General features: G+C 45.5%; 1 protein-coding gene across 4 annotated transcripts in view; it reads right to left on the reverse strand.

Annotated features, from left to right (window-relative positions):
- Window positions 1-27,717, reverse strand: part of Cnnm2 (cyclin and CBS domain divalent metal cation transport mediator 2) — a 188,536-nt gene that overhangs the window by 26,186 nt on the left and 134,633 nt on the right. For all 4 annotated transcript variants that reach the window (XM_004659389.2, XM_004659388.3, XR_006636324.1 and 1 more), the window contains exon 2: window positions 3,060-3,203. In XM_004659389.2, the coding sequence (XP_004659446.1) occupies window positions 3,060-3,203 (144 nt within the window). The remainder of the gene's footprint in view (window positions 1-3,059; window positions 3,204-27,717) is intronic.

Below are 27,717 nucleotides of genomic sequence, written 5' to 3' on the forward strand. Positions count from 1 at the left end.
AGACCACCCAGGTTCAGTTCCCCTTCACTTACATATAAAAGCTGGGTGTGGGGGCTGAGGAGATAGCTCAGTGGTTAAAGGTGCTGGCTACTGAAGCTGGACTGGCCCAAGTTCAGTTCCCCGGGACCCACATGAAAGAGTTCGTTTGCAGCGGCAAGAGGCCGTCTCCCATCTCTCCCTGTTTATAAGTAGTTTCCTTTTCAAAGCTGGGTGTGGACACATCTGTAACCTTGGCCCTGCGGGAGGCAGAGAACCATTGGGCCTCCACCAAAAGACAGAAACAGCAGTTCCAGGTTGAGGGAGAGATTCTATCTCAAGAAAATACACACAGATGAGCAATAGAAGGTATCCAAAGTTTTCCTCTTGCCTCTCTGTATATGTACAGGTGCATGAAACTGCGCGCGCGTGCGCGCACACACACACACACACACACACGCATGCAGGCACACACACACTCACGCGTGCATACCACACACGTCTCAACAAAAAAAAAATCCTGAAGTATGAAGTATGTAAAATCGCCTAAACATTTAAACTGTCTTTCCCATGACAAGTGCTATTGCTAGAAAAACAGAAATATACAGAGATATAAATGATACTATGTGTGAGGAAAAGGATGAAGAGAATGTGAACACCCAAAGAGCGGTACCCCCACTATAGAACCCCTGCCCACCCTCCAAGTGTCAGAAGCATAAATCAGACACGGGAACAAATGCCTTTAAGAATGCTATATAAGGGCCGGGCATGGTGGCGCACGCCTTTAATCCCAGCACTGGGGAGGCAGAGGTAGGAGGATCACCGTGAGTTCGAGGCCATCCTGAGACTCCACAGTGAATTCCAGGTCAGCCTGGGTTAGAGTGAGACCCTACCTCAAAAAAAAAAAAGAATGCTATATAATTGCTGGAGAGATGGCTCAGTGGTTATGTGCAATTTCTGTACAAGCATGACGGCCTGAGGGTGCCTGACTGCCCAAGTTTGAATCTCCAGGACCTATGTAAACAACTGGGTGTGGTCATACACATCTGTACCCCAGTCTTCTGGGAGAGTCACTGGGCTCCAGAATCAGTAACAGACTCTTGTCAAGGAGGAAGACATCTGATGCTTCCCTCCAGCCACCACAGGCAAACTCATGGGGGGTCACAGGAACACATGGGTTGTCCCAACAGGATATACAAGTGCCCAAGTGTACACACCATGAGCTCAAGCACATGCACCCGCACACAATGCCATATAAATGTGAGGAAAACAAAGACTCCCCCCACTTTTTTTTTGGTTTTCAAGGTAGGGTCTCATTCTAGCTCAGGCTGACCTGGAATTCACTGTGTAGTCTCAGGGTGGCCTCCAACTCATGGCAATCCTCCTATCTCTGCCTCCTGAGTGCTGGGATTAAAAGCATGTGCCACCATGCCTGGCTTTAGGGCCCATTTTTCAAAGATAATTATTAGTTATAATTTTTGTTTCCTTATTGGTGCTAGAAAACTTATTCCCTTTAAAATGAGGCATTTTCCTCTGGAGAAAGACTGAATAAAATCACCCTGGTGGGGACTGGGACAATGGCTCCATAGTTAAAGGCACTTGCCTGCAAAGCCTGCGGGCTTGGGTTCAATTCTCAAGCCACTCACATAAAGCTAGACACAAAATGTGGTCCAAGTGTCTGGATTGTTTGCAGCAGCCAGAGGCTCTGGTGTGCGCGTGCACACACACACATACACACACACACAAATACATTCAGATAAATACAAAAAAATTAAAAAATCACTCTGCCTTAAGCAAGGTAATCTCTGTCCTAAGTGAACTGGGGGTGGGGGTTCAACTTTCCCTTCCAGCTGTGTTTCCAAGCCAAAAGCCCACATGCTCCTTCCAGCTGCACACCCTGGAGCCTATAATCCCAGCACCTAGGAGGTGGAGGCAGGAAGATCAGCAGTTCAAGTCAGCCTTAGCTACACAGCAAGTTTGAGACAGTCTGAGATACATGAGACCCTGTCTCAAAAAAAGAAGGGCCAGCCAGGAGTGGTGGTACATGTAGGATTGCTGTGAGCTCGAGTTCAAATTCAAGGCCAGCCCTGAGACTACATAGTGAATTCCAGGTTATCCTGGGCTAGAGTGAGGTCCTACCTCGAAAAACCAAAGAAAGAAAGAAAAGAAAGGCTGGAGAGATGGCTCAGCAGTTAGGGTGCTTGCCTGATGACCCCAGTTCGATTCCCCTGTGCGAATGTAAAGCCAGATGCGCAAAGTGGTACATGCATCTTGGGTTAGTCTGCAAGGGCTGGAAGCCCTAGCCATTCTCTTTGTCTCTCTTCTATCTCACTCTGCTTATAAATAAATTTTAAAAAAATTTTTAAAAAATAAGAAGAAGGTTGGAGAGATGGCTCAGTGGTTAACAACACTCCCTATGCAAACATGAGGGCCTGCGGAGGCCTGATTGAGTTTGGTCCCTTGGACCCATATAAACAGCTAAGTGTGGACCCACATGTCTGTAACTCCAGCCCTGTGGGGAGTCCGGACTGGAGAACTGCCAGAGCTCATCAGGCCTGGGGCGTGGGTAACCTGGCCAGCTCTGGGATCAATAAGAGACTCTGGCTCAAGTAAGAACGAGTGGTAGAGTGATAAAAGGGGACACGCAACCTTCCCCACTAGCCTCCAAGGGGAAGTACACCCCACTGCAGGTGAGCACACAGGCACATACACATGCATACACCACATACACAAACCACGTTACACGAGAGGAAGAGAGAGAGAGAGAGAGAGAGAGAGAGACGAAAGGAAGGGAGGGAGGGAAGAAAAGACAGAGGGAGGGGAGGGAAGAGAGGGGAAGAGAAGAGCAAGGGCAGGATGCCCCGCTTGTGGGCAGAGCTGGCTGTTCAAGTGAACGCTGCGCTTGCTGTCACAGCCTACTCCTCTCGCCTTTGCCCACAGGGTTCCTGCTGCCTATCCACACCATGGCACCGTTAATGTAAGCAGAGCTGCCCACCCTACAGGAGACGTGTCAGGTGACCCACAAGTGAAGAGACAGAAAAAGCAAAGGTGTGTGGAAATGGCACTCTGACACGGTTACTCACTGTATAAGTCTGTTTCATCTAAGATCTCAGATTTGATGATTTCTTCAATCACATCTTCTAAGGTGACAATTCCCAGAACTTCATAAAATGGATCTCCTTCGCCCTCATTGTTCACTCGCTGCACGATGGCCAGGTGAGATTTACCTTTAAAGAGAAGAGAGCGGCAACATTTAGGAAGCCCTTTTCTGGATTCCATGGTTTGTGTACACATAGCATCAAGCTTTTCTTTCCTTTGGTGCTGATGTATGCGAGGCAAATACTCTACCATTGTGCTATGCCACAGAAGCAATTTTTTTATAGCAAAATTTGGTACCAAATTATTAAAACCTATGTTTGAAGTGAGCCTCCGACATTGGCCTCCCAAGTGCTGGGATCAAAGACACGTGCCATGTTTAAACAGCTACATAGTTTGGTGACCAGTATTTTTCAATGGACTATGGAAATGATGCTACAAGACCGTGCATGGGTAAATGATCAAAAATGCAGGACAGAACAATGGATTTGTAAAAAAGAAACATTAAAAGCCACATGGGGTGGGGCTGGGGAAGGAGCTTGGTTGGTAAAGTGGGTTGCCATGTAAACACAGGACCTGCATTTGACCCCAGAAACCATGTCAATTCCAGCAGTGGAGGCACACGCCGTAATGCCAGCACTGGGGAGATAGATTTCTGGAGCTTGCTAGCCAGTATGGCCTAATCACTGAGATCCAGGCCACTGACAGACTCTGTCTCAAAGGAGGTAGGTGTGTACCTGAGGATGACACTCGTGATTGTCCTCAGGCCTCCACATATGTGCACACACATGTACACATGTGCCTGTACACACATGTGACTACACACATATGAACACACAGACACTCATACATGCGTGCATAACCTATGTACATAAAAAGAAGCAAATGAAGGCTGGAGAGATGGCTTAGCAGTTAAGCGCTTGCCTATGAAGCCTAAGGACCCCGGTTCGAGGCTCGATTCTCCAGGATCCACATTAGCCAGATGCACAAGGGGGCGCATGCGTCTGGAGTTCGTTTGCAGTGGCTGGAAGCCCTGGTGTGCCCATTCTCTCTCTCTCTTTTTCTCTCTCTCTGCCTCCTTCTCTCTGTCACTTTCTAAGAAATAAAAAAAAAAAAGCAGATGGTGGACCTGAGGATGACACCCAAGGTTTTACTCTGGCACACACACATATGCACACATGCACATGTACTTGCACACACACGTGCCCACAGACATACAAACAAAATACACATACATGCATAACACACAAACACAATTTTTTAAAATTTTGTTTATTTTTATTTGAGAACGACAGATGGAGAGAGAAAAGCACAGAGAGAGAGAGAGAGAGAGAGAGAGAGAGAGAGAGAGAGAGAATGGGCATGCTAGGGCCTCCAGCCACTGCAAACGAACTCCAGATGCGTGCGCCCCCTTGTGCATCTGGCTAACATGGGTCCTGGGGAATGGAGCCTCGAACCGGGGTCCTCAGGCTTCACAGGCAAGCGCTTAACCACTAAGCCATCTCTCCAGCCCTTACAAACACACAATTTTAAACCAAGCAGGTGGAGGGGCTCTTGCTTATAATCCCAGCACCTGGGAGACTGAGGTAGGTGGACTGCTATCACTTTAAGACTAGCATGGTCTACATGGTGAGTTCTGAGCCAGCCTGGGCTACAGAGTGAATCTTTGTCTTAAAAACAAGAAGCAAGGGCTAGAGAGATGGGTTAGTGGTTAAGGCGCTTGCCTGTGAAGCCTAACGACTCATGTTCAAATCTCCAGGTCCCATGTAGCCAGGTACACTCTGGCACAAGCACACAGTGTTGCACATGCGCACAAGAGGGCGCACCCATGTGGAGTTCATTCACAGCAGACTGAAGGTCCTGGTGTGCCTAGTCTTTCTCTCTTTTTCTCTTTCTCCCTTCCTCCCTCTGCCTCTTTCTCTCTCTCAAAAATAAAAATAAAAAAGAAAGAAACAGGGCTGGAGAGTGTTCAAACACTTGCCTGCAAAGCCAAAGGACTCAGGTTCAATTCCTCAGGACCCACGTAAGCCAGATGCACAAGGTGGCATATGCATCTGGAATTCATTTGCAGTGGCTGGAGGCCCTGGCACACCCATTCTTTCTATCTGCCTCTCTCTCTCTCTTTCTCAAACAAATAAATAAAAAAAAATATTTTTTTAAAAAACGATAAAACAAGAAACAGGGCTGGAGAGATGGCAGTTAAGGTGCTTGCCTGTAAAGTGTAAGGACCCAGGTTTGATTCCCCAGTACCCATGTAAGCCAGATAGACAAGGTACTACATGTGTCTGGAGTTCATTTACAGTGGCTAGAGGCCCATTCTCTGTCCCTCTCTCTCTGTATGTGTGTGTGTGCGCATATGTGTGCACGCCTCTGTCTCTCAAATAAATAAGTAAAATTGAAGAAATAATTTTATATTAAAAAATTTTTAAAATGCAGCATAGCATTTCTATTGATTCTTTGCCCAGTTTTCCCACTGTTAAACCATGTCTTAGCAAGAAGTATTTGTCAAGTGAAAATGACATTGATACATTACCATTAAACTCCAGATAATGTACTTGGGCTTCACTATTTTTTTCCAAAAACATCCTCTTTCTGCTTGTTACCCAATCCTGAATATCACAATGCCTTTGGTTGTCCCTTCTCCCTAGTGTCCTAGGTCTGTGACAGCTCAGTCACTTCGCATGATGTGAATGATCTCCAGGAGCGCCACTCAGGTCTCCTCTAAGTCACCTGGTCTAGCCCACCTGCCAGGGAGGAGACAGAGGCAACTGACCTCCTTGTCCTACAGTTCTGAGAGAAGAGTCTGCCTAGAGCACTCAGAATTCTTCTGCAAAGAAGGGTTCAGACCTTGTATGTGAAGGGGACAGAGCACCCAAGTCCACGGCAGCATTTCAGATTCTACAGTGCACGCATGGAGCGCTGGTGAAGAATCAAGTATCAGTGAATACCCACAACTAGAAACAGAGGCTAGTAAAATGTCTCTCTTTCCCAAATACTTATCTGTGTGAGGCCAGATGTTCATCATGTATTTTAAGGAAATAAAAGATCATCTGGAGAGATGGCTTAGTGGTTAAGGTGCTTGCCTGCAATGCCTAAGGTCTCATGTTTGATGCCCCAGATCCCACATAAGTGCCAGATGCACAAGGTGACGCGTGCAAAAGGTTATACATGTTCACAAGGTGGCACATGAGCCTGGAGTTCAGTTACAGTGGCTGGAGGCCCTGGTGAGCCAATTCTCTCTCTCTCTCTCTCTTTCACACACACACACACACACACACTCTCACACACTCTCTCTCTCTCTCATTAAAAAAACAAACAAAACAGGCTGGGTGTGGTGGTGCATGGCTTTAATCCCAGCACTCAGGAGGCAGAGGTAGGAGGATCACTGTGAGTTCGAGGCCACCCTAAGACTACATAGAGAATTCCATGTCAGCCTGAGCTAAAGTGAGACCCTACCTTGAAAAACCAACCAACCAACCAACCAACCAACCAAACAGGTATGAGAATCCAGGTGCTTTCCACTCAGCTGGATAAGAGAGACTACCAAAAAGTCAACATTCTTTCCTAGTTTTTAAACTTTTTTTTTTTTTGAGGTAGGGTATCCTTTTAGCTCAGGCTGACCTGGAATTCACTATGCAGTCTCAAGGTGGCCTCAAACTCATGGCCATCCTCCTACCTCTGCCTCCTATATGCTGGGATTAAAGAAGTATGCCACTATGCCTGACTTTTAAAAATGTTTTTATTAATAGCTTTCATACATTTAATTCCAGGTCAGTTTGGGTTAGACTGACCTGGAATCCACTATGTATTCTCAGGCTGGCCTTGAACTCATGTTGATCTTCCTACCTTTGCCTTCCGAGTGCTGGGATTAAAGGTGCACCACCATGTCTGGCTACATAATGTGTTCTGATTATAATCCTTGCCCATTACTTCCCATCTCTCCTAATTTTTGTTCTGGAAAATATGGTCATATTTAACTAAATGTTATTTATGTTAGCATACATGGGAGTTATTATTGTGCTTTAAAATGAACAGGTAAATATATCTTAAATTTCACAGCTTTAACTCAAATAGCACTAAAATATTAAAAGACATAACCTATATAAATAAAAGTTCAAAGATTTTCAATAATTTTTTGAGAGCTTAAAAGATATGTAAAATTCAGTGAATTAAAAGGACCTATGGCTTTAGCAAGGGATGAACTCATAAGTTCAACTGTCTTGGCACCCACTGGCATTACCAGCTGATGACTAGAGCAAACGGAACATTTCTGATTTCCAATCCCCTCATCATGGTGACTGTCCCCATCCCACCCCAGGGTTGGTGGGAAGGACAGAGGGAACGCTGGCATCCAGAAGAGAGTGCCCATGATCCACTGGGTATCAATCAGGGGCAATTCATGTTGTATGAACACATTTCCCCAGTCTAAAGGCATCATCAATTTATTGCTAGCTTAACTGGAAGGAAAAATAAAACTATATTAGACAAACACAGACATTAAAGATATACTTCAATTTCAGAAAAATCTTTTAAAATAGTAAAAGTACACGGGCTGAAGAAATGGCTCAGAAGTTAAGACACTTCCCTGCAAAGCCTAACAACTCAGCTGACCCGTGTAAAGCCAGATGCACAACACGGCGCATGTACTTGGAGCTCGCTTGCAGTGGTTGGAGGTCTGGTGTGCCTATTCTTTCCTTTTTTAAAAAAGATATTAGTTATTTATTATTTGCAAGTAGAGAAAGACAGAGAGAAGAGAGACAGACAGAAAGAATGGGCATGCCAGGCCTTCCAGCCACTGCAAATTAACTTCAGGTGCATGGGCCACTTTGTACACTTGGGTTTATATGGATACTGGGAAATCAAACCTGAGTTGTTAGACTTTGCAGGCAAGTACCTTAACTGCTGAGCCATCTCCTCAGCACCATTCTCTATTTCTCTTTTTTCTCTCTGCTTGCAAATAAATAAATAATTTTTTCTTTTTGGTTTTTTGAGGTAGGGTCTCACTGTAGCCCAGGCTGACCTGGAAATCACTATGGAGTCTCAGGGTAGCCTTGAACTCACAGCGATCCTCTTACCTCTTCCTCCCAAGTGCTGAGATTAAAGGTGTGTACCGCCACGCCCGGCTTAATAAAACTATTTTTAAAAACAGTAAAATAGAGCCGGGTGTGGCGGCACACACCTTTAATGCCAGCACTTGGGAGGCAGAGGCAGGAGGATTGCTGTGAGTTTGAGGCCAGCTTGAGATTACATAGTGAATTCTAGGTCAGGCTGAGCTAGAGTGAAACCTTACCTTGGAAAAGCAGAAACAAAACAAATAATGGAAGCTGGGCAGAGATAGGAGGATCACTGTGAGTCCGAGGCCTCCCTGAGACTATATAGTGAATTCCAGGTCAGTCTGGGCTACAGTGAGACACTATCTCAAAAAAAAAAAAAAAAAAAAAATACACCCCTTCAACATCAACATGGGTTTCCCCAATTAAAGGGATCTACAATATACCTGTTTTGAGTCCATGCTCTTCTGTAAAGCACATTTCTGACTTTGTATGTGAATGGGACAAAGAACTAAAGTCCATGGGGGTGATTTCAGATTCTACAGTGCGTTTATAGAGTAAAATACACAGGGCTGGAGAGATGGCTCAGCGGTTAAGGCACTTAAGCAAGGCCTGGAAACTTCATAATCAGTTAATGTTTATATTACTTTATAAGTGACAAGGCACAGGAGTGGGATGGGGTATTAAGCAAGGCTAGATAACACTTGAAATTGGGTGAGTTCATGCAGACACAATCACTACAGAACTTCTCTGCAGACCAGGCCCATCAAGTACCCAGGACTGACTTAGAAGAAAAAGACTCTGGATTTGTAGGTCCGCCAGGCCTGCCTGCATGAAGCGGTCTAAGCTTCCACTTGCCCCAGGCCCCTGTATGGGTGACAGTGTTTGCAGTTCTAGAAGTTCAGATTGTTAGACAATTAGGCACCCTAACCATTTTCATCCCTAGCATACTCATGCTCAAAGAATGAAAATATTTTGAGCAAAAGAGGCAAGGAGGGAAACTTATCAGCCACAGATACAAACTTTGCCAGCAGGTCAAGTCAAGTGCGGACCTAGTCAATTCCTTCCGGTAGGTTTCTCACATCTGCCTTCCCAAGAACCCAACATAAGCAGTTAAAAATTCTTGGTGAATGCTGTCTGTCGAAAGTTAAATTCTTTTGCTATTCCCAGCTTGTGATCATTTAAAAGGAATTTTCCAAAGCAAGGTCTAATATTAGACTCAAAATGAAGTTTCCATTCCGCCGAGGCGCTATTCTCACCAAAGTAACTACCGCATAATCAGATTGTCTTGGAGCAATTCGTTTACATGCAGATGGACATACCTGGAATACCAGCCCGGAGAGGCACACGTTGGGAAAGGGCCTCACTCCAGGAGAAACCATTCGTGTGAACCAGGCTTCTTAGGAAATTGCTGAGTTCTCCTCACCGCCCCTTATATAGCTGTTCACACCCTTGCCTCTAACTCTGAAGCTTTTGCATTGGCCCCAGACACATTCTCTTAGACTTGGAATTCCTGGTGAGAAGTATTGTTTGCTGAAACTACTTCCTGGTGTGCAGTTAAAAAAAAAAAAAAAATCTGGGGCTGGGGAGATGGCTCAGTGGAAAGGGTTCAGATTCCCTGCACACCATAAAAGCAGAATACAGTAGCCCCTTTCCAGCTAGTGGGAAGGCAGGGTGAGAGGGGGCAGGAGTGGGGAGGGATGGAAACAAGAGAATCCCCGAAGCACATGGACCACCTAGCCCGGCCAGTGCAGCAGTGAATAAGATATCCAGCCTCAAATAGGGTGGACAGCGAGGACAGGTACCCAGAGTTGTCCCTTCATCTCCACATGGACACACATGCATGCATGCACCCATGCATGTAGCAATTAAAAAAAAAAATCTGCCCTACCCAGGCTTTTGGAGACCAATAATCCAAGCAGCTGCATCCAATAACCATTCACCACAGGGGCCTGAGTGTTTAGGCCTTACCCAGGAATCAATCACAAGAAAAATGCAAACAATTTTAAAAGGTGAACCAAACAGGGTCTTTTTATTTTCCTTACCTAGTGTTTTTTCCTTTTTTCTTTTCTTTTTTTTTTTTGAGACAGTCTCACTCTGTAGCTCAGGCTGGCCTCAAACTCATAGCAACCTTCCTGTCTTGGCTTAAACAGGACCTTTCTTTTATTATTTATTTGCATACAGAGAGGGACAGCGTATGTGTATGAGAGAGAGGGGTGCGGGAGAGAATGAGAATGGGCACACCAAGGCCTCCACTGCAAATGAACTCCAGACGCATGTGCCACCTTGTGTATCTGGCTTACTTGGGTACTGGGGAATTGAACCTGGGTTGTTAGGCTCTGGAGGCAAGCACTTAACCACTGAGCCAAGTCTCTAGCTCCCAATATTTTGGATGTTTGGGTGTTTGTTTTTTGAAGTAGGGTCTCGCTCTAACCCAGGCTGACCTGAAATCTACTATGTAGTCTCAGGGTGGCCTCGAACTCACGGTGTGGTCCTCCTACCTCTGCCTCCTGGAGTGCTGGGATTAAAGGTGTGCACCACCATGTCCAGCTCAAGAGGCAACCTTTTGTGCGTGGCATCTGTGTGTATTGTATGTGTGTGGGCACATATGTGTGCACGTGCATGTGGAGGATACAGGTCAACATCGGGTGTCTTTCTGAGTTCTCTCTACCTTATTGAGATAGTGTCTCTCACAAACCTGAGGCTTACTGATTGGCTAGGCTAGCTAGCCAGAAAGCCCTCGGGCTCCCTCTTACCTCCCCGTCCCCAGCGCTGGGAAGACAGGCACATGCCGCTGTGCCTGCCTGTATGTGTGTGTTTGGAATCTGAACTCATGTTCTCATCCGTGCACAGCAAGCGGTTTATTGACCAAGCCAGCTCCCCAGCCCCAGAAGAGCAACTCTGAGACAAATAAAAGATTGATAAACTAAGCATGGTGGCACACACTTACAAACCCTCAGCACTTGGGAGGTAGAGGCAGGAGGATCAAGGTTATCTTCGAGTACACAGTGAGTTCCAGCCTAGGCTACATGAGACCCTTATCTCAAACAAAGCAAAACCATAAATTAAAAAGCAAAGCAGGAGCTGGGCATGGTAGCGCACGCCTTTAATCCTGGCACTCGGGAGGCAGAGGTGAGAGGATCGCCATGAGTTCAAGGCCAGCCTGAGATTACATAGTGAATTCTAGGTCAGCTTGGGCTAGAGCGAGATCCTACCTCAAAAATTAAGAAAACAAAACAACAAAAAACCCAAAGCATCAATGGTTGACAGAAGGATTTGGAGAGAGTTTTTGTTGGCTAACTAGGAGAGGTTTTACAGCACTCTAGTTACGTTGAACTGTCCTATCCTGTATTAATACCTCCTATATCTCCCTTCCTAGTCAGAAATGTAGGAAAATTGGACCATGAAGCCAGGTCCAAGAGAATGAGTCAGGCCCTTCTCAGAGTATGGGCTCTAGGTCTGCATCTCCACTTGTTCAGAATTATAAGATATGGGCTGGAGAGATGCCTTAGCAGTTAAGGCACTTGCCTGCGAAGCCTAAGGACCCAGGTTTGATCTCTCTCCAGGTCCCACATAAAGTGAGGTAGCATATGCCCACTAGGTGGCACAAGCCTCTGGAGTTCAATTTCAGTGGCTTAGGCCCTGGCACGCCAATTCTCATTCTGTGTCTCTATTCTGCTCTCACTCTCTCTAGAAAAAGAATTACAAGACCTTACTATAAATCAGCTAGGTGGTCCCCTAACTGTTAGGTGCTCAAGGAAGGACCCTGTAGAGATGGACTATCAGGAACCAGGTCTTCCTTGTGAACTGGACCTGGTGACTCCCTTTTACACAAAGTGGAACTGGGTCAGCCTTCTGTCTCTACTGCCCCACCATTCAGAGGTCCTAATTTGCATTCTCTCTGTGGACAGGTGAGCCATCCTGAAAGAGCAGCGGGTTACCACATTTGCACAATGCTGGGGTCAAATTTAGTGACAGACGCCATTCGTATTTTATTTTTTAATAAATAAATTTTTAAAACTTTATTATTTTTAGTTATTTATTTGAGAGCAACAGACACAGAAAGAGGCAGAGAGAGAGATAGAGAGAGAATGGGCACGCCAGGGCTTTCAGCCACTGCAAACAAACTCCAGATACATGTGCCCCCTTGTGCATCTGGCTAACATGGGTCCTGGGGAATTGAGCCTCAAGCCGGGGTCCCTAGGCTTCACAGGCAAGCACTTAACTGCTAAGCCATCTCTCCAGCTCTAGTGTTTTGTTTTTTTTTTTGTTGTTGTTTGTTTGTTTTTAAATTTTGGAGGTAAGGTCTCTCTTTAGCAGCCCAGGCTAGAATTCTTTATGTACTCTCAGGGAGGCCCTGAACTCATGGCACAGTGATTCTCCTGCCTCTGCCTCCTGAGTGCTGGCATTAAAAGGTGCATGCCACTATGCTCAGCTTCCATTTGTATTTTGATAATCCACAAATACCAATCACTAACGTGACAGTGATTACGCTGACAGGTATATGTCACCACACAATGAAGATGCAGACGCCTCTGCTCTGAAACGACACTGCTGGCGACAATGTGAAATGCACCGCACGGAACAGCTGGGGAGGAGAGCCAGGGGGCGACTGAGGTAGGACCAGATTAGGATCAGCTGCACAGCTGTGGTAATAATAAAAAAAATGCCATACAGTAGTCAAAAAGACCTGATGATCCGAGTGCAAGGCAAAGGGCGCCTGTGGAGTCCTAAAGTGCAGCCCAAACCACAGAAGAGCCAATGAAGAGACGCATGCCCACATTTTCCGCCACCATCACGGCTGTGCCACACAATTCCAGGGGGCGCTCCGTAGGCACGGGACACAGGGCCTCCTCGCGTGCTGTCTCCCTGCCCCTCACTCGCCAGACAGGGCACGTGAAATTCTTAATAGGCCTTTGTGTTCAATGGATTCCAGTTTACTAGCAGAATTGTAATAATAATTCAATAACTAGAAATCAATAAAGTTCTCAAGAAGCAGTTCTCCAGAACTAACGATGAAAGCAATAAATGCCCTGTCACGGCTCTGGTTCTATAGAACTTTTACAATGAGATGCAAGATTGGTATTTGTAAATAGTTATTGATTTGAGAGAGGGGAGAGAGAGTGTGTGTGTGAGTATGGGTGTGCCAGGACTTCTTGCCGCTGCAAACAAACACCAGACCCCTGCATCACTTTGTGCATCTGGCATTAAATGGGTGCTAGGGAAGTGGATCCAGGCCAGCAGACGTGGCAAGCAAGCACCTTTAACCACTAAGCTGTCTCCCCAGTCCATGCAAGGCAAATATTATTTGTTATTGTTATTGTTTGGAGGCAGGGTCTCACTCTAGCCCAGGCTGACTTAAAACTCACTGTGCAGTCTCGGGCTGGCCTCAAACTCACAGGAATCCTGCTACCTCTGCCTCCAAAGTGCTTGGATTAAAGGTGAGCGCCACCCATGCCTGGCTTGAAAGATATATTTCAATAGCTGTGGCTGAGCTCTCTCAAGAGAACCAACTTGCTTCTTAGTAGTTAAGGAAGTCAACACACTTTATATGCTATTAGAGTTAGATTTCGTCTGATTTACGAATAAACAAATTGATCACATGAGATATGCATAGAAACATCATTTTTAAGCCATAAGATATTCTGCTATGTACATATCAAGGATTGTTGATATTTAGTCATTCAATACATATTTACTGAATGCTTACTATGTGCCAGGTTCATCACCCAGGGAACAAAACCAAGCTCTGGCTCCCAAGGACCACGCCCGCAGGAAGGCAGGTAGTAAGGGAAACAGAACTGCCGTATTCTGTTCCGTGAGCCATGGGGAGCAGGAAGGCAGGGCTGGGACCGTATCTGACCCAGGGCAACTGGGGAGAGGCCTTCCTGCCTGCAAGGTGACATCTGAACAAAGCCAAAGGATATGCAGGGATCTAGTAAGCAGATGTGGGCTGGGGGACAATGTTTGCAGCGAGGAACAGTAGGAGATATAAGAAGGGGCCACTTAATGAGAGGGAGAAAAAGAGACAAGACCAGTGTGGCTGGAACAGAACCAGTAGAGGGAAAGCATGAAAGAGGCAGAGTTTGTGGAGGGTGGTGGTGGTGCAGATCATGAAATCACGTGTGACGGCTCGTCTTCATGAGCAACTTGACTGGAACAAAAACCATCTTGAGTGCCCCTGTGGGCCTGTCCGTGCGGTTGCTCAAATGATCAGGGAAGACCCCCCGTGAATACGGGTGGCTCCACCCCACAGGCTGGGATCCCATACTACGTGAGATGGACGAAAAGGGGCTGGAGAGATGGTTAAAGGTTAAAGGCACTTGATTGCAAAGCCGGTCAGCCCAGGTTTGTTCGAGGCCACCCTGAGACTACACAATGAATTCCAGGTCAGCCTGGGCCAGAGTGAGACCCCACCTCAGAAACAAAACAAAACAAAAACAAAAACAAAAAAGGGAGAGTGATGGAACACACACTCAATCTGTTAGCCAGGATAAACCCTTCCTCATATAAGATGCTTCTTGTCAGGTGTTTTTGGTGACAGCAGTGACAAAGTAACTGATACACCATGATAAAGACTTCAGCTTTCACTCTTGGACTGGGAGGTTGTGAACAGGAAAGGGACATGACCTGTGTGATGGTTTGAGAGGTCACCCGACTGCTCAGTTGAGAAGTCTGCAGCAGGAAGGAGGTGAGAGGCAGGCCAGAGAGGAGGAAGCTTTCGTTCTCACTCAGGTGAGCGGATGGCTGTGTGGCCCCCAGACGGGATGGTGGTAAGAGCAGAAGCCGGGGTGGGCTTGGATGCCAGAGACACGCTTGTGCACATTCTTAATGTCCACACACTCACAACTGGCCCATCTTTGTCTCTGTGCGTCTTGTTTATATTGTCCTCCCCCCCCTCCTTCCTTTGTTTGAAGGGAAAGGGAGAATATGTTTACCTAGGCTGGCATCTGGAGACATATTTTAATATTTTATTTATTTGTTAGAGAGGGTTGGAGCGATGGCTTAGTGGTTAAGGCACATGCCTACAAAGCCTAAGGACCCCAGTTCAATTCTCCAGGTCCCACATAAGACAGATGCATATGGTGGCACATGTGTCTGGAGTTCGTTTGCAGTGGCTAGAGGCCCTGGTGTACCCATTCTCACTCACTCTTTCTGTCTCTAATGAAGAAATAAATAAAGTAAAATAAAATAAATTATTTGTTAGAGAGACAGAGAGAGAAAATGGACATGCCAGGGCCTTCCAGCCATTGCAAATGAACTTCAGATACATGCGCCACCTTGTGCATCTGGCGTACATGGGTTCTGGGAATTCAAATCTTGGTCCTTAGGCTTCACAGATAAATGTCTTAACCACTAAGCCATCTCTCCAGCCCTGGAGACATATTTTAGACAAAGCCTTTGGGACTGGCTGATGGTTGGAAGGGAGGCAGAAGAGAGACAAGAATTCTCTGGCCCGGCACTGGAAAGGACAGAATTGACGGCAGGGGATATACGTCTGGAAATGAGAAATGGCAAACAGGAAGTGAGGTGCACAAGTCCAGGATTCAAGCCAGATGGACAGAAGTGTGGGCCTGCACTAACAACCGTGAGTCGGCTGGGGGTGGGTGGTAGTACAGCCAGCAGCACCCCGTAAGCTTCCCTGGGGAGTGGGCAGCGAAAACAGCTGGTGCTCAGTCCAAACCTGACACAGTTTCCTCAGGGGAAGTGGAAATATAACCAGAAAGCAGCCTAAGGAGTGGTCAGTGTAGTGTGGAGAGAATAAACACAGCAGTGTTGTGAAACTGTTTCAAGCAGCAGAGCGCAGGGGGAGCTGGGCGTGGTGGCACAAGCCTTTAGTGCCAGCACTCAGGAGGCTGAGGTAGGAGGATCTCTGTGAGGATGAGGCCAGCTTGGGATACGGGGTGAGTTCCAGGTTCAGCCTTCATAAAGTGTCTGCCACAAAAAAAAAAAAAAAAAAAAAAAAGAAAGAAAAGAAAAAGAAAGAAGAGCTGGAGAGATGGCTTAGCACTTAAGCGCTTGCCTGTGAAGCCTAAGGACCCCGGTTCGAGGCTCCGTTCCCCAGGACCCACGTTAGCCAGATGCACAAGGGGGCGCACGCGTCTGGAGTTCGTTTGCAGCGGCTGGAGGCCCTGGTGTGCCCATTCTCTCTCCCTCCTTCTCTCTCTCACTCTCTCTTTCTCTCTTTGCCTCTTGCTTTCTCTGTCACTCTCAAATAAATAAATAAAAATAAACAAAATTAAAAAAAAAAAAGAAAAAAGAGACAGAAAGTAAAAGAAAACGAAGAAAGGGAAGAAAGGAAGGATGGATGGATCGGTGCAGCCAAAAGATTGAGAGAGAAAATTTTGGTGATCAAATCTGCTCAAGATAAGGCTGGCCATGGATGAAGAGTCTGAGTTTAGGCGACACCCCCAAGGTCTCTGTCCCATGTGACGCTACTCCAGCCCTTGCTGCGACATCTACCAGGGAGGCAGGCCGCCTCAGTCAGTAAGCAGAGGCACAGGCCAGGGGGACAGTCTGACTTGTCTTTGTGGACATCACACTTCATTCCTGGAGTCTCACCCATGCTCTCCCTCCTCTGCATTTCTGTTTGACTGACGAATGAATGAATGAATACATGAAGTGACTGAGACGCAGACTGGTGAAACTCCACAGACAGCTGCAGCATGACTGCCAGGCGAGGCTGACGGTCAGGTCCGCACGGCAGGGAGGCAGGAGGCTGGGGACGCAGGGAAGGGCAGCCGCGAGCGCCAGACTAGGAGGCACAGACTTCAGGCTCCCATGGGGATACAGAGACGGCTCCCTCTGTAGCACCAGAATCTTCTCCCCGCCCACGTCTCCTCTCTTTGCTGATGATGCAGGGTGGCGCCAGCTGGGCAGGATACAACATCAGCACCGGAGAAGCCAGCCATTCCTGCTTTATGAAGCTGTGCCTGGAACACTGTGCTTGGCCTGGGTCTCTGGCTTTCTAGAGGCAAAGTGAGGGGAGATGCTGGGAGATAAGCTATGCCATGTGAGGAGCAATGTGAGCGGTCAGGGCCGTTTCACTGTACCTAACGAGAAAGGCCATCATTTGGCTCCTGGGCTGCCACCTCCTCCTCACCCACCAACCCGTTACGATCACTAACTCCTCATTCATCTTTGTAGGGCCCCTCGGCCTACACAGCAGCCTCTTCTCTGCTCCTATAAAGGGGTACTGTTAAGAACCACAGCGTAGTCACAGGGTGCCGTTATTCACATGTATTTAGTTCCTAGTCAGTGGCTGGCTACTGACTGCCCTGTCTCTTTGCCGCTGAGGCCGGGGGGACTGGCAGGGCGGAACCCAACAGCGCCTTGAGAGCACTTCTAAGCGTGGGCTTTAAAGCCATTAAACCCAAGTCCCCGCCATGCCAGCCTGCCACCCTCCCGCCTCTGTGCTTCTCTTAGGCTTTCATAGCTCAGCCAGTCAGATGACCTGACTGTCATGTCAGGACCCCTCTTCTTGTTTTATTTTATTTATTTATTTTATTTTATTTAATTAATTAATTTATTTATTTGAGAGCAACAGAGAGAGAAAGAGGCAGACAGACAGAGAGAGAGAGAGAGAATGGGCACGCCAGGGCCTCCAGCCACTGCAAATAAACTCCAGATGCGTGCACCCCCTTGTGCATCTGGCTAACATGGGTCCTGGGGAACCGAGCCTCGAACTGGGGTCCTCAGGCTTCACAGGCAAGTGCTTAACCGCTAAGCCATCTCTCCAGCCCCAGGACCCCTCTTCTTATTAGTCTAAGCATGCATCCTTCCCATCCTGTGCCTTTCTTATTTTTTCTTTTTCTTAAGACAGTGTCTCCTGTAGTCAAAGCTGGCCTTGAACACCTGATCCACCTGCCCCCACCTCCCAAGTGCTGAGATTACAGACATATGCCACTGTGTGTCTGCCTTTCAGATCCTGAGACTTTCTCATCATTTCTTTTTTTTTAAATTTTTTTGTTTATTTATTTATATGAGAGAGATCGAGAGTAAAAGAGGCAGAGAGAGAGAGAGAGAGAGAGAGTGAGAAAGAGAGAGAGAGAATGGGCACGCCAGGGCTTCCAGCCACTGCAAACAAACTCCAGACGCGTGCGCCCCCTTGTGCATCTGGCTAACGTGGGACCTGGGGAATGGAGCCTCAAACCGGGGTCCTTAGGCTTCACAGGCAAGTGCTTAACCGCTAAGCCATCTCTCCAGCCTTCTCATAATTTCTTAATATAAGCATTTATTTATTTGAGAGACAGAGGTGGGGGCACATAGAAAGAGAGAGACTGGATGCACCAAGGCCTCTAGCCAATGCAAATGAACTCCAGACACATGTGCTACCTTGTGCCACATGCTTACGTGGGCACTGGGGAACTGAATCACAGGCAAACTCCTTAACCGCTAAGCCATCTCTCCAGCCCTCTAATCATTTTTTAAGATTACTTTTAGTTTACAACGCTATTAAAGTATTATGTATATCAGGAAGCTTTTCCTTGTCTCCAAAGGCAGAAACATTCTTCACACTTCTCAGTGTCCAGAGCATCACAGGATTTCTCCTAAGGCATTCTGTCTTACATTGATGTTCCTATTCCCTGCTAGACTGGAAGACTCTTGTTCCCAATCCTTCTCCTAAAACAACTTGCTTGATGCCCACCCTCTGCACAGAACAGGTAAGAAGGCAAAGGGGTCAGCAAGGGCAGGATGCCACGCTCTCACACAGTGTCCTACCGCAAGCTTGCCCTGACCAGTCACATCTGAGCTCTGGGATGCTTGGGCTTCCAGACCACGTTATTCCTGTTAAGTAGCTCACTCCTTTCCTTACCCATTTCCTCTTCAATAGCTGGAAAAACCATGAGAAAAACGAACCCTGAATTACAAGCCACATAACTCAAACCCATAAATTGATTTGTCTCACACGTTTTTGTAATGAGTGCACAGACGAATGCTTACATGCACCTTGCAGATCTACTGACTGCCACGGTGATCGATCACAGTAGCCAAGCTTGCTGGAGGAGAGGCAATACAATTCACGCTCATTTCGGGAGGTTGCGTCTCATGATTTCTGCACTACTTAAAACTAAAGTAAAAATAAAATAACAAACTTCATGGTTTTTTTTATGCACTTATTTAACCTGACCATCCCTACCAGGGTGAAGTACATTTTTTCCAATTGAATTTTCCCACCATAAAATAACCAGAAAAAAATGTGACACAAATCTTAAAATAGCCCTATATAAACAATGTGTGAGTGTATCTATATAGAAGCACTTGCTGTATATAGAAATCACTGGGTTTAAATGATAACTGTTGCTATTCTAAGAGACAAAAGCCCCTTTTTTTAACCAAAAGTTTTACTACTTCCAAAAATTCCAAAGGCTGACCAGTCAGTGACTGTGCAAATCTGCATCACGGGAAAGTTCCTCCATGACAGCCACCCATTCCCAGTGAGGCCTTAGCTGACGTGAGGTTTACTGGGATGGAAGATGGGATTCTCGTTAATACAGATACTGCCTCCCATCAGACCATATGATGGCCAGAACTCTGAATTCATCTACTAATGCAGGGCTGTGGGGTTAAGGATAGGTTTTAGGGAGTGGGCTTGCTGCTGCTCTCTGGCACCTGGAGCAACTCTGAAGGTGGGGAGGGGACTACACTCTAGGGGTCTTTTGTCACTGTGAAGAAGCTCACGAGAAGCACACGGCCCTGAATTTGATCCCTAGCACCCCTTCAAAAGCGTTCCCCCCCTCCGCAGAAGACAGAAACAAAAATCAAAGAGAAGCCTTTTCCATTAGTGGCTGAACAGTCTTGGACACAGTAGATGAGGCAACTTCAAGTTAAAACAGCTAGGGTCTGCATATAACCAACCTTCTAACACGACATCATCAACAAAGTTCAAGTACCAGAACCACATAATTGGTGCTCCTGAGTTACAATAATAATAATAATAATATCATATGCTTTTAAATTTATTTATTTATTTGAGAGAGAGAGAAGAAGAGGCATATAGAAAAAGAGTGAGAATGGGTACACCAAGGCCTTCAGCCACTGTAAACAAACTCCAGACATATGCGCTACCTTGTAGGTCCAGGGGAACTGAACCTGGGTCCTTTGGCTTCACAGGCAAATGCCTTAACCTCTGAGCCTTTGTGTCAGGCCATCTTAACAGTTATCCTCAGTCACATGCAGCCCTGTAGGCCTCAGGGTGGACATTAGCTGATGGGCCACCTTTCTGGGGCACCGCACTGCTGCCTGGAGGGAGCCTGTCAAATTGTCCCAGACTTCCATGTATTTGCTATGAATACCTATCTCCTAATACTGAAGCAAAGTTTGATCCCACCTTCCCATCCTTCAATTTATTTTATGTTGCTGAAATTACTTTAAAGAATGGAAAATAATAGCCGGGCGTGGTGGTGCACACCTTTAATCCCAGCACTGGGGAGGCAGAGGTAGGAGGATTGCCGTGAGTTCGAGGCCACCCTGAGACTCCATAGTGAATTCCAGGTCAGCCTGAGCTAGAGTGAAACCCTACCTCAAAAAAAAAAAAAAAAAAAAGGAAAATAAAATTCAAATTCATATTTTTTTGTATGTGTGTGTATATATCTGATGGTCACACTGAAGCACAGTCTCTCTCACACTATGTAACACTACAGAGCTACATCGCCAGTCCTGAAAATGTCTTTCAAGGCAATATTTCAAAGAATTATTCCTATAGAATTAAAAGAAATATTTGAGGGCTGGATAAATAGCCTAGGGGTTAAGGCACTGGCCTGTGAAGCCCAAGAACCCAAGTTCAATCCCTCAGTACCCATGTATAGCCAGATGCACAAGGTGGCACATGCATCTAGAGTTCACTTACAGTGGTTAGTGGCCCTGGCATGCCCATTCTCATTTTCTCTCTATCTCTCTCAAATGAATAGAAAAATTAAAAATAAAATAAAATGTCCTAAAATTTAAAAAAGGAAATATTTGAAAATTGAGTGGTTTAATTTTATTTACCTCATAAAAAGCTCTATGTTGTAAAATCAGAGATTTTCATTAGAAAAACTAATTTATGTAGGTGATCATATTTCATGATTTTATCAATGGAGATTTGGGGCAAGTACTTACTGGCTGCTTGCAAGGATGTCAACATTTTTCATGATAGGAAAGTTCCTGAAATATACTAAAATGACAGATACTGCTTACCACACAGGCATGCAAATATTTACTGTATGACTGACAAAGTACAAATTTGCCTAAATCCCTTGAACATTTTTGGGGGTAGGAGGCATTTTGAGATAGGTTCTTATGTAGTCTAGATTCGCCTCAAGCTCAGTATGTTGCCAAAGATGACCTTGAACCCGATTCTCCTGCTTCTGCCTCCCAAGGGCTGGGGATGAGGTCTGTGTCCCCAGGCCCAGCTTCCTTCCAATCTATATAACTTTCTGGACTGAATTGTATTTGTCCAAAATCTTTCCCTATGCATTACTAGGTTTACTCTGGACTCAGATTTTAAATGTTGTCTGGTATTTCTGAGGTTATAATCATGTCTTATCCCAGTTATTACAGTGAGGAATTCCCCCCGCCCCTTTTGAAATAGATAGGTAAGTACTTGACCTTGATCACAAAACATTTTTTTTAAAGTAAATGTACTCATTAGAGAGAGTTGCTGCTGCAAACAAACTCCAGATGAATGCACCACTTTGTGCATCTGGTTTTAAATAGATCCCGGGCAACTGAATGAACCCATCAGGCTCCACAAGCAAGAACCTTTAACCACTGAGCCATCTCCCCAGCCCACAAAACACTTTTATATTAAACACTATATTCAACAATCACCCAAAAAGTTCTTTCTTCCACCCAAATATATATTGACTGTTTTGTGCTGAGATCAAGACTAGGTACAGGCAGATGTTTCTCCTTGAGAAAACATGAACAGCCTAGGCTATTCTCAAATACACTGTGTAACCACTGATGACCTTGAACTTCTGATCCTCTTGCCTGTACCTCCTGTGCAAGAATTACAGGCATGTGTGATTACTTCTGGTAAGAAAACATAGATAGTTTTAAGAGATGAGTTAGTGGGTTAGGGAGGTGCCTCGGTGGATAAACTGCTTGTTGTACGCACGTAAATAACTGAGTTCAGATCCCCATAAGCCACATAACCCGCGATCCCACGGTCCCCAGTGGAATGGAGGCAGGGACAAGTGATAGGATGGTAGCAATGCATGATACTAAGTATGTCCATAACAACAATAATAAGAAGAACATAGAAAACTTGAAAAAAGAAAAAAAAAGGAGTCAGAGGTTGGGGTTGGCATCTATAGTCCCAGTGTGCCCATAAGAAGAAGGGAGGTGCAGAAGCTCCCAGGCCAACCAGCCTGATGCATATGAACAAGAAACCCTGCCTCAAGCAGAATAGAAGGCAAGCGTGACACTCTGAGCTGTTCCCCGACCTCTATGAACGCACTGTGGCGCACATGTCCAGCCCTCTCTCTTGCTTACACACACATCAAAAAAGATAAGCTAGGGCTGGAGAGATGACTTAGCGGTTAAGCACTTGCCTGTGAAGCCTAAGGACCCCATTTTGAGGCTCAATTCCCCAGGACCCATGTGAGCCAGATGCATAAGGGGGTGCACGCACCTGGAGTTCGTTTGCAGTGGCTGGAGGCCCTGGCACGCCCATTCTCTCTTGCTCTCTCTCTCTGCCTTTCTCTCTGTGTCTGTCACTCTCAAATAAATAAATAAATAAATAAATAAAATTAAAAAAAGATAAGCTACAAAACGACTGTTCATATTAAAAAAAAGGATTCTTTGCTTTTCAAGGTAATTATTTAATTAAATTTAAATTTTTACTTTTACTGTTTGGTTTTTTGAGGTAAGGTCTCACTCTAGCCCAGACTAACCTGGAATTCACTATGTAGTCTCAGGGTGGCCTCGAACTCATGGCGATCCTCCTACCTCTGCCTCCCAAGTACTGGGATTAAAGGTATGCACCACCACACCCAGCTTAAATTTAAATTTTTGAGATAACTATATATTTTTGTGAGGCAAGCCAAACAGACTGCCCCTCCCTCTTTTTTTTTTTTTTTGAGGTAGGATCTCGCTCTAGCCCAGGCTGACCTGGAATTCACTATGTAGTCTCAGGATGGCCTTGAACTCATGGTGATCCTTCTACTTCTGCCTCCCAAGTGCTGGGATTAAAGGTGTGCACCATCATGCCTGGCCAGACTGCCGTGTGTGTGTGTGTGTGTGTGTGTGTGTGTGTGTGTGTGTGTGTGAGAGAGAGAGAGAGAGAGAGAGGGAGACAGCATCTAGCCACTACAATTGAACTCCAGACACGTGCACCCCCTTGTACACATGTGTCACCTTGCACACTTGCATCACTGTGCATCTGGCTTACATGGGACCTAGAGGGTCGAACATGAGTCCTTAGGCTTGGCAGGCAAGTGCCTTCCCTGCTAAACCATCTCTCCAGTCCTACTTTTGCCCATGAAACTCATGTGCTTGCATTTCATCTCCCCCAGAGGTAATATCTTACAGAATTGAGTCGCAGAACAATGTCATTGCAAGGGTGCTTCCTCGTGTCTTTTGTCTGCTTTTAATACGGGCCTCACATGGCAGCTCAGGCTGGCCTGAAGTGCCCTGTGCAGCCTACACTAGCCTCGGACTCTGGCAACCTTCTGGCCTTGGCCCCCCGACTCTGGCAGTAACAACCATGAGCCGCCATGCCTGACTCCAAAAGAACTATGACAGCTTTGGTAACATAAGTGCTTAGTTTTCTGTTGGCAATAGCTCTTAAACTTTAGCTTTTAGGCTAAAAAAAAAAAAAAAAAAAAAAAAAAAAGTGGTGCTGGGTGTGGTAGCACATGCCTTTGATCCCAGCACTTGGGAGGCAGAAGTAGGAGGATAGCTGTGAGTTTAAGGCCACCCTGAGACTACATAGTAAATTCCAGGTCAGCCTGGACTAGAGCAAAACACTACTTCAGAAAAAAGTGGCAATTAATAGAACATTTTTCTATCAACTAGAATTTCTATCTTATGCACTTTTATTTTTGAGATGGGAGTCTCATTATGTCGCCACGCTGGTCCCCCAAACTTCTAGACTCAAGCAATCTTCCTACTTCAATCTGCTGAGTAGCTGGGCATACCAATGTGCCTGGCTACAAATCTATGAGCAGTGTCTAATCTTGACAGGATTAGCCAACCATCCTTCCCTGGCTAAGGAACATTGGGGCGGGGGCGGGGGGGGGGGGAGCGCTATCAAACAATGCTAGGCCTGCTTTGAGCGATCAGCAGAGGCTGGCCTTGAGTGTCTGCAGAGGCACCTCTGTGGGAGTAGCACTTGTATTTTCCAGATAGTTCCTCCTTGGCTTCTTAGTGGGAAGGATTTAAGAGTCCCCAGCATTCAATTAAACACTAATCTAGGTACTGTGGAGAAGAGATTTGGGGATGTAATTAAAGGTCCTATATCAAACAGGTGGGAGGCCCTAAAAGAAGGATGAAGGCTTTCTATAGGAGAGAATACATTCCACCTATAGAAAATAGCTTCAGACACACCTCTGAATTTCAGCCTGTTCATGATGGCCAGCCCTTACAATAAATCCTCTGATACATGTGACCAGCAGTGTGTGTTGCATTTATCTCTTCCTGGCTGTTTCTCTGGCTGAGTCCTGATTAACAGACTCAGGATCATTACCAGAAAGAGATATCGAAAGCAGATATGAAAAGTAGAACCAGGGTTAGTGTCCTCATTTCCCAAAGCCAGGACAATGGACAACAGACTGTGAGGACAACCAATGTGTATGGGGTATGTAAGTCAGATCCCCTCAATAAACTCCCTGGTGGACAGAGTAGACATCGCAAGTTGTCTGTCCTTTTGGAACAGAAGTCAATGGAGACTACAGTGTGGCTGCGTTCCAGAGGCGAGAAACTAATTCATTTACTGCGTCCTGCCCAAGTCAGCTCTCCAGCGTCTCATGTGAGCCCAGCACCTGGCCGAGAGCCAGGGATGGGCTTACATTCCCACACCACCACCCGCTTGCTCTCTCACTCTTGCTTGCTCTTCAGCCTTCCTGCCAGATCCTTGAGCCAGAGACCCAAAATGAGGCAATTAATAGAAAATTCCAGTCATTATGTGACTTGCTTAACGGCCCATCCACATGATCTGTGAGAAAGTCTCATGAGCCACCAGCACAGAGACGGAAGAGTTTTTTCCATTATTTCTCTCTCCCAGAGTATTTAAAGACTTGGATTTTCCAATCTTTTTGGGGAAATATTTTCTTATAAATAGTGAGGCATGCTGGGCATCTCCACTTCATCTTTTTTGGTGGTCTGTAACACTGACTGTACACTCACTGGAATGTTTTCCTAGTAAATGATCAGCAATGGAAAACATGGCTAAGACAGAGGATGGCTTTTGGAGTGAGAGGATGGGAACCTTCTCATCTTTCCCAAGAGACAGGTGGCTCTTCTATAGAACTGAGGGGTTATTTTTGAACCAAGAAGTCTATTTTTGTCTTTTCTCTAGACTTGTAGCTTTAGTAGAGATGATAAATGAGGGCCCAGTACACTCAACAGTTAACAGTCCAACATAGGGGCTGGAGAGGTAGCTCCGTGGTTAAAGGCATTTGCTTACAAAGCCTGACATCCAAGTTCATAAAGCCAGATGCACAAAGTGGTGTGTGCATCTGGAGTTCATTTACAGTGGCAAGAGGTCCTGGCATGCCCATACTCACTCTCTTTCTGTCTGCCTCTTCTTCTCGCTCTGAAAGGAATAAAAAAGTATTTAATAAACAAAAGCTTAAAAAGAGTCCAACGTAGCTGGTAATAAGAGAATTTTGAAAGAGAAAGATATTTCTGCTGGCCAAGTATTAGTGCTTTCATTTTATGAGCTGCTCTTCTGTTCCTTCATTGAGTTTCAATTATTGGATCAAGAATCATTTAGAACTCTGTGATCTACATGCTTGATTTCAACTAAACCAACTTCCTAGGTAATTTCTACAGTAAAAGTAGACAAGATTAGTAATCACACAGTCATGCATAAAAATGAATCCTGCTGTGATATTCACAGTGGACCAAAATGACCTAAACACAGACACTGGGCTCAAGAATAGTGCACACCAGGTGCTAGGGATGTGGCTCAGTGGTACAGCCCCTGCCTAGCATGCACAAGGTCCCAGGTTCAATTCCCAGGGCCACAAACAATTAAAACAACATAAAAGCATAGTGTATACCAAATCATAATATGCACTCACGTAGCAGCAAGCATTCTTAGGAGAGAGGAGGGAAGGCCAACTCAGAAGGGGAGGGCTAGGGTATAGCTCAGTGGTAAGGGCACCTGCCTAACAATAAAAATTTTAAAAGCTGCTGAAAAGGGAATAAGTGTTGGCTTTTTTTTTTTCTTTCTTATTTTTGGTTTTTCGAGGTAGTGTTTCACTGTAGCCCAGGCTGACCTGGAATTAGCTATGTAGTCTCAGGGTGGCCTCGAACTCACACTGATATTCCTACCTCTTCCTTCCAAGTGCTGGGATTAAAGGCGTTCCCCACCATGCCTGGCTTTTTGGCCTTTTTTTTTTTTTTTTTTTTTTAATGAAAAGAAAGACCTTATCCTCTTTCCTCACTCAAGTGTCTTCTTGTTTCAGAAAGTCATTCTAGGTAAATAATTTAGAATTCAGGAGTTAAAATTGTTAGTGTTAGTACACAGTTAATGTGTTATTTTTAAAAATATTTTTAAATTTTATTTATTAGAGACAGAGAGAGGGAAAGAGAGATACACAGTGAATGAGAATGAGCACACCAGGGCCTCTAGTCACGACAAACGAACTCCAGACACATGTGCCACCTTGTACATCTGGCTTATGTGGGACCTGGAGAATTGAACCTGGGTCCTTAGGCTTTGCAGACACGTGCCTTAACTGCTAAGCCATCTCTCCAGCCCTAATATGTTATTTTATATAAGCATACATACATCATGTGATATAAAGGAAAAATACTGTCAACATTTTAAAAAACTGGTGATTGCTTGATTTAGGAGAAAAATTCATCAGGTTGAAATTCTTACCTAAAGTATTCATTTCTTCTGCAGATTTTGTACAAATAATAAGCTTGAAAAAATGGAGAGGAGAGTAAAAATATTTCAAGGTTTTCCTCATTGTCCTGAATTAAAATAAGACCTGACATTTTATTCTTGTGCTTCCTGTCCCCAGAAACCTCAAATACTTCATTGTTACAGAAAAGGAAAAAAGATGTAATCAGATGACATTTTAAAAATATATTTTAAATTTATTTGAAAGGAGAAGAGAAAGATAGGCAGAGGCAAAGAGAGAGAATGGGCACACCAGGGCCTCCTAGCCACTGCAAATAAACTTCTGTGCCATCTGGGTGAATCTGGCTTTACATGGGTCCTGGGGAATCAAACCTGGGTCCTTTGGCTTTGACAGCAAGTGCCTTAACTGCTAAACCATCTCTCCAGCTCCCCCAGATCACTTTTCAAACCAAGCACTTGCTACCAGGAACTCCTTTCCAATTCTCCCCACTTTCCTGTTATCTACCTTTCGTCCAGTATTTCTTTGAATGTATAGGAGACTGTTACGGTTTAGATCTGCAATGGCAGAGCAGT

Source organism: Jaculus jaculus, chromosome 1 (genome assembly GCF_020740685.1).
Source record: "Jaculus jaculus isolate mJacJac1 chromosome 1, mJacJac1.mat.Y.cur, whole genome shotgun sequence".
NCBI lineage: Eukaryota > Metazoa > Chordata > Mammalia > Rodentia > Dipodidae > Jaculus > Jaculus jaculus.